We start from the raw sequence: 7,836 nt of genomic DNA, 5'->3' as shown, positions 1-7,836 counted from the left end.
CGTGCGTCATGAGCATTGATTAAGATTCCAAGTCAAGTCTGCCAATAGTTATAGTGGCAAATACAGAGTAAACATTGTCACCAATACCGTTCAAACCAGAATTCTTGGTTAGTGATAATTGATAAGAAGTATTAAACATATATTATCAAAATATAGTCTGAGAAAACATTATCCTCGTCGTTTAAGAATTGCAATTCTGTTAATGTACATAACAATTTACAATAACGTTACAAAATTAGTCGTACAAGTACAACTTATAAACTATTTAGCGATACATATACAACGATACAGATACAAAGAAACACCGATTCAACGATACAGATTGAACGGTACAGACACAATGGTGCAACGATACAGATGCAACGATACAACAATACAGATACCGCGATACCCTGAACGATTCAGATACAACGAAAAAACGATACAGATTCAACGATACAGATACAAAGACAAATCGATACAGATTCAACGATACAGATACAAAGAAAAATCGATACAGATTCAACGATACAACAATACAGATACTACGATACCCTGAACGATTCAGATACAACGAAAAAACGATAGAGGTACAACGATACAGATACTAAGACAAATCGATACAGATTCAACGATACAGATACAAAGACAAATCGATACAGATTCAACGATACATATACAATTATACAGATACTCAACCGCGTGATTATCACAATATCGCAGTAAAGTGTATTGGCAACAAATATTTCGCTTGAGCCTGCCGAGATCATGCCATGAATCTGATTACGCTCATTTTCAGATACACATGGAATGTCAATGGCTTAAGTTAAAGCCAAAAAAAAAATATATGCCTGAATTTCACTTTCTTATGTATCATACCATGTACAAATGATATCTAAACCTCGTGAATTTCGACTTGCATGGATATCACATGCCTTTTATAATTTAAAATATCAATTCAGATATTGAATCGGTAAGCAGGGATTAAAAGTATGCATGTTAAGTTTAATCACTGATTAACATGATACTAACAAATCAAATCTTAACCTTATTATAGGTCGTTGAAGTGTTTGCGTTTATAATTCTACTGAGTATAATGATTCATTGACGGTATTGAGTACAAAACACAAAACTGATAAACAATTCTGACTGTACTTACCTGCTTTTGAGAAGTCGGTGGAATTTGTATGGCCGAAACCTCTATACTGAAGGTTTGATATCAAAAAGTCAACTTCTCCAAGCTTAATTGATTCCTCACTGTCGCAAGCAAACGAGCCTAGCGTGTCCGTCTTAAACGTGTCAAAAGTGAGTTCGTTCTTCACAGTCATGTTTTCACCTGGAACAAAACAAATGGTTGGGAATGTATCAAAATTTAAATATGTGCATATGTAGCTGCTTAAATTTAATGCTACAATTTATATGCTTTACCATGCGATTGCATTCAGTGTTGTATACATTAACTGTTTTCATAACAGAGATAAAACAAGATATATCAAAGAACTTATTTATAGTTCGAAGATTTACAAACAAATAAATGTTTCATAAACTAGTCACACAAATCTAGAAATTGCCCAGATAGAAACAATCCTTTACAAACCTTGATAAATTATTAAAACTTCTTTGTTTAACTAACATGTTCTTTAATCTTTACCTACCTTTCCCTTTTGGCTTCACGAAATGATCGTCAAGAACGTATTCAAGTGATACTCGCTCCCATGACTAAAACTGCGCTGCCCCTTCATCTACACCAGCTTGCAATTCCTCGCCGTTCGCCCTGCTTTCCAAAATGACAACAGAGAGTTTCCAGCCGTCAAAGAAATCAATATCGATCTCCTGGGCGGTGTTGCTGTTGTTAAGGTTGCAAGTACCCGTCACCATGGCGTTGTCAGGTACAACTATCATCAGTGTGCTTGTCTAAACCATGAACTTCGGATTTTATTGTACAAAAATGTAGGGAGCAATTGCTATTCTTTAGCCGGACACTGTTAGGTAAACGATTTATTCCCTGTCAGTATACTAGTTAATGAAGTTTTCCATGACTTTTTAACGTAACTTTACCTTTATTTAGTTGTTAAGTAATCGGCGTTATAAGTATGTGCACATGCATAAATCGTATTCTTTTGTCATGTCTTATTTCCAAACGCAAACAAAACTTCAAATGCTGTGTGTAATGCAAATCACAATTACCTTGTTGTTTTCCATTTCATATGGAATGGTGAAACTAAAATTGCCCTTTAGTATAACGCAGCAGTACATTCCGTTACAAAGGTCATACTTATGGGTCGTAGGAAACGGCTCGTTGAGGGAGTAGGATTCCAAGTTGTCTTGGTTTGTGTTGGATGTGAGGTCATCGTTGATGTAGAATGTGGCGTACGAATTGACGTAGAATGTGACGGCATAGTTGTCTTATGCGGTGTTATATTAGGTTTCACTGAAGTTGAATGTGATGTCATCGTTGGTGAAGTGATACGATGCGTTGTTGAAGCTGTATGCGTGGTCGGATGCGTGGTCGATTGCGTTGGAAATACTGTTGGTTTCGAAGTTGAATGCGAAGTTGATATGTGTGTCGACAGACTAGTTGGCTTTGTTATTTTTTCCTGAAGCAATCTTTATTATGGTTAGTGATGCATACTTTAAAAAAACAACTTATCATTAGATAACAATTCTAAGATTAATTTATTGAATTGCTATTATACGAAACAACTACAGGTTATTGGTTATGTTTTCAACAACCCTTGATTTATTTGGGGGCTCATGTTTAAGAAGGTCATGCAGATATGCAATCAGTAGTCAAGACGATTATGAGAACGCGAATTAATCTAATTACCAGTTGGAACGGGCCGCACTGTTGACATGTCGGTAGAACAAGTCGTCGCTAAAATAAAAAAAGTGTAAATATCAGCCGAATTTGTTTTCATGTGGAATTTAAGTTCATAAGTACAAATAGTTATTAATTCAACTAGAAATGCGATCACAGAGACCAGGCAATAATTATTGATACACCAGTTTAGCGAAACAAGGTTCGAAACCTAACAGACGAAATACAAACAACCGCACAATACATAGGGGATAAATTGACAGAATGACTTTCTGTCGCATTGTATCAAGCCGAGTTTGGTGTGTAAATGCGTATCAATCGATATCGTGCAATGGTGGAGACGGATGCATGTTTATGAACAAGACGCGATATAGGTCCTCATAAAGGCGTCCCATCATAATATTTCGTTTATTAAATGTTTTCTTTGCCGGATTATATCATGTTTAAACACACCTTACGAAACTACACCTATGAACGAATTTTCGAGTAACTATCTGAAAATTAGTATACGAAGAAAATGGTACCTTACCGACTTCGTTTTTGCACAGTATCAAATAATCTAACCCCTATACCTTTTCTTTTTCAATATGTATTGTATTAAAACGTTTAGCATGACGTTATTCGAACTATTATTTACGTTAATAAGAGCTTAGTTTTTAATAAACCACTGATTAATAATATATAACAGTTATTGTTAATTTTAGTTAAATTTATAAATCAACTTTGTTTTCTTCTGTTGAATTCCGAATAGTAAATTATTAAATCATAAAAGCACTGATTATAAATGAACTATAGTTCAAGTGAGACGCTTATTCAAAATCAATACATAAACATGTATAACAAGATAAATTTTGTCTTATAAAACTCGTAACTTTTTACTTAATATAATAACTATAATAAATATATATAATAACATTTATGGACCGCATGTTTAATAACAGAAAGCGCAGAAATATCAAATGATTGGTGAATGCTAAAATATTCACTGTGATCTACTCTAATCTCATAACGTAAAAATACCACGTGTTATGCTCATTCCTTACAAATCAACTCGGTATTCTTCATAAGCACCATTGTTTTCGACAAGATTTCTGAATCCAAGCGGCAGATCTGAAACGACCTTACTATCATGGAAGTCAAATAGACTAATTTTATTTGCATGTAGAATATAAGCTTTTTATTTATACTTAGATATGAAGCTTTATCCTACAATATTGTATAAATATTTTGACACCAATATGCTATAATTTTAAACTGTACTATTATTGTATATGTGACGTCGTCAGCGAAAATGAGTCCTGTTGAGGTAATCACGTTACCGAGATAAAGCGAGATTAAAAAACACAACACGTTTTCTGAGCAATTATCGTTTTGTCAATTAACTAATTTGGCATTATTTTGCAAAGTATTTACATAATCGAAGTGTATAAACAATATAAAGGCACATCACTCTGTTATCAGTTGATTATTGTCGATAATATTCATGCTGCCTGACCTTAAATCATGATTAATCGCCCTTGATCTGAAGGTGTCGCTCTCCGCCATTTTGATGGAAACATGTCGAAACCCGTACTGAAGATATGACGGTTTTGCCGGTTTATCCACACGGCATTAGAATGCTTTTCGGATTAATTACACGGAAACAATTATTTGGAAGGTAATGTATGCAGTTATCTATGTTGTCATCCTTTATTTAAATTGTCATTTGATGTTTGTTTTAAATAACCTTTTGACAGTTTGACCCGGAAGTATTTTTCCGTAACAAAATACGGTTTACTAATAGCAACAGATATTATGGCGGAAAATTTGAAAAACACTTGAACATTTTATGAAAATGTCCCAGTTGAGTGAAGCAAGCATTACCCCTTACGAATTAAGCCAAGACCATTTATTTCGCGAAGAGTTATTAGAAGTTGATAGACTTTATTTTCATGTTTTGTGTCCAGAGAGTTCTGGTGCAAGTGATTTAGTCAGTCTGATTCAGAAAATGATTCTAGCCATGAAAGTAATGCTGTCAATGATGAATCAGATGATGATATATGTAATGCAGAGACTGTTCAGTGTGAAAGTTTTGACCATGATTTAGAACCTTCTGCAGAGTATTTTTATATTAAGGGAGTTGAAGTTTGCCGTGAGGTATTCTGTTTCGCATACAACATCGGAAAGGAGAAACTAAAAAGAATTGGTCGCTCTCTTGACAATGATGGATTGATTGCTAGGACTCATGGTAATACCAAAAGACTACCTCATAATGCAATCACATTTGAGGAGAGAACACATAAGAAAATTCCTCATCTGCTATGCATCTGACAATGCAATGCCCGTTCCCGGAAGACTTCCAAACCACCGCAATAGTAAAGTGTTGTTGTTGCCATCTGATAAATCACAAGCAGACATTCATGTTGAATATGAAAAAAATAGAGGGTGCTAGAAGCTATGGCATGAGTTGTGCCCACATATAGTCTTAGCTAAACCAAAAACAGACTTGTGTTTTAGATGCCAAACCTTTTCTTTTAATATGTCACAAAGTGGTGCCCTTTCTGAAGATGATAAAATGACACTTTTTGATGAATATGAAAGTCATGTTGAAAGTGCTAGACATCAGAGGGAGCAATATAGAATGCAGTGTGATTACTCTAAAGTTACATGTAGTGAAAACATGAAGTTGAAGGTGTGCTTTGGTTAATAAATTTCTATGCGCTATAGTTTTAGCTGTCTTATGTCATGCTTCAATATTTTCTAGTCTAAAAATTAAAATATATGTTAAATTCTATTTATATTTTAGGTTCAGAGTCATGTTCCTTAGATGCAACCGTCCACTACAGCTGGGACTTTGCACAGCAGGTTCATATTCCACACCATAGCCAACAGGTTAGTTGATTTTTTTCTATCAAGTACAAGCAAATAATCAAATGTTTTTTTTTTTACTGAATTTATCAACTTATTGCAAGAGATTATTTTTTTAAAGGATTTATTGTGCAGTAATTTGCATGTGTATCATACTTGTGAGTGCCTAAGGTTTACTGCAGTAAATGTATGCTTCTACTTAAATGGTTACATACCTGGTAGTGTATTCATTGAATGTAAAGTGTTTATGTTAGAATTCTTTTTACATGATTTAGAAATTGAATCTTTCAATATTTAGAATAAAATGCTGGTTCTAATTACCAGATACTGTTGTCAAATTTAATGCAAGCTTTTATCTACTAGGTTGGACCCCTGTATTTCAAAACTGCCGGAGGAGATGTGAGGTATTTGGAGTTTGCTGTGAAGGATCTGGTAAGCTTATTCATTTTGACTGAGACTCACTACTCATATATAAATCTGAATTCACTTTTTTACAGTTTTAAATTGCAATCTGTTCTGTGTCATTATAAGATGTCCTGATGTCAAATGTTAATAATTGAGAATTGAAGGGGCACTTCTTAGCAATAAATGTTTTACTTCATTAAAACAAACTGATTAAGAATGTAACATTTCCATTGGTCAATAGCCATCATGCACATCTCACAATCTGGAATTGGATGTGTATCTGAACATTTATTTGGTATATGTTAGTTATGAGAAATGTTTTAAATGTTTTGTTGTATTAATGTTAAATACTGGTGCTGTTAAATTTTTGCTTCTGTTGCTGATGATGGTGATGACTAAGAATAGTGATAAGAAGGATAAATATTTTTCAGAGAAACAGGTGTTTTGCCTGGGTGAGGCACATGCTCAGTTCCACTTTGACAATTGCCAAGGACAACAAAAATAATGCCGTTCTTGGTTATGCTGTGTGGAGAACATTGACAGGTGAGAGTTGTTGTGTTTTAGTGGAAAAAAAATATGTTTCATGATGTAAACTAAATTATGTTATTGCTTTTTAAATATCTCACAAGGTTTTCAGTAACTCTTTAGATGAGTGAAACAGATGTGTAGCTTTAAAAGATTTTGATTTGTTGTACTTATAAAATAAACAACATATATATTTCAGAGTTTAATTTGAAATAAAGAGATCTTATTAACAATTAACTATTCTATTCCAGGAGGGCATAAGACAATCCAATACTCACTGATGCTAGCCGGCCACACCAAATTTTCATGCGACTGGCATTTTGGAGTTTGGAAAAACAGAATGAGATACATGGATGCAGAGACAGTTGAGGTATTCAGGGAGTTAGATTTTTACCACACAAATAGTTTAAAACAATTATAGACATAAATTACTTACACATGTTTCAAGATTGATTAATTTCCTTCTTTTTAATACAGTTATAAACTAATAAGAAGTGGCATGAAGAAAATGGGATTTTTTATAGTTAAGATTGAAAATAATCATATATGACTAATGTTATATTAAATTGATTATTATATAAAATAAGTTCATTTATTATCATGTATATTTAGATATAATAGGTAATTAATAAATTCACTGATGTTATATACTTCATGTAGGCATTACATAGTGCAAGGGTACTGCTCAGTATAATCACAATAGTGAAATAAGACGATAACTGCATATAGAAATTGAAGCAGATATTGAGTTCTTGCACTAAGGTGACAATATAATATGTCATATTGGATCGTTTCTGTCTGAAATTCATTCATCATGTAATGCTTTTCTTCAATACAGGAGGTGGCTTCCACAGAAGCCATGTCATCCCGTAATGGCCACAACATTCCACATATTGTTGATGGCAACAGCAAACAAGTGTCGTTCTATGACTGGAGCACCTTCTTCAAAGGCATTTTCAAACCATTGAAAACATTTCGAAATACCATTCATTTGAGGTGTCTTCTAACGAGCCTGGGGTTTTAAGAGTAAGGAAGTTTGTTGATGCCCCTGGGGAGAAAATTAACATACTGAAAAACTGCCAAGTGGATATTGGTGTTCTGCCAGAGCAGATCTTTGGTGAGGGAATAAGTGCAGAAAGGCAATGGTACTTGCATGATGTAAAAAGAGACTTTTGCGGATCAGATAATGCAAAAAACACAACATACCCATTGCCATTAGTTGCAAAAGAAGGCTATTCAAAGGCCAAAAAACAAAAGTTGAA

General features: G+C 33.9%; 1 protein-coding gene across 1 annotated transcript; it reads left to right on the top strand.

Annotated features, from left to right (window-relative positions):
* The first annotated feature begins 4,897 nt into the window (after positions 1-4,897).
* Positions 4,898-7,598, top strand: LOC128242897 (uncharacterized). The gene is made up of 5 exons (XM_052960318.1): positions 4,898-5,668; positions 6,008-6,076; positions 6,481-6,592; positions 6,826-6,944; positions 7,413-7,598. The coding sequence occupies exons 1-5, from the start codon at positions 5,558-5,560 to the stop codon at positions 7,596-7,598; spliced, it is 597 nt and encodes a 198-aa protein (XP_052816278.1). The 5' UTR covers positions 4,898-5,557.
* The last annotated feature ends 238 nt before the right edge of the window (positions 7,599-7,836 follow it).

The sequence above is a fragment of the Mya arenaria genome, chromosome 8, assembly GCF_026914265.1.
Source record: "Mya arenaria isolate MELC-2E11 chromosome 8, ASM2691426v1".
NCBI lineage: Eukaryota > Metazoa > Mollusca > Bivalvia > Myida > Myidae > Mya > Mya arenaria.
Note: the sequence above shows the minus strand (reverse complement) of the source record. Positions and strands in the feature narration are given on the sequence as shown.

Excerpts from the sequence above, each read along its gene's own strand:
- LOC128242897 (XM_052960318.1), top strand. The coding sequence starts at position 5,558 with ATGTTAAATTCTATTTATATTTTAGGTTCAGAGTCATGTTCCTTAGAT. Across the intron at positions 6,077-6,480 it reads AGTTTGCTGTGAAGGATCTG|AGAAACAGGTGTTTTGCCTG; the intron begins GTAAGCTTATTC and ends AATATTTTTCAG. Across the intron at positions 6,593-6,825 it reads TGTGTGGAGAACATTGACAG|GAGGGCATAAGACAATCCAA; the intron begins GTGAGAGTTGTT and ends ATTCTATTCCAG.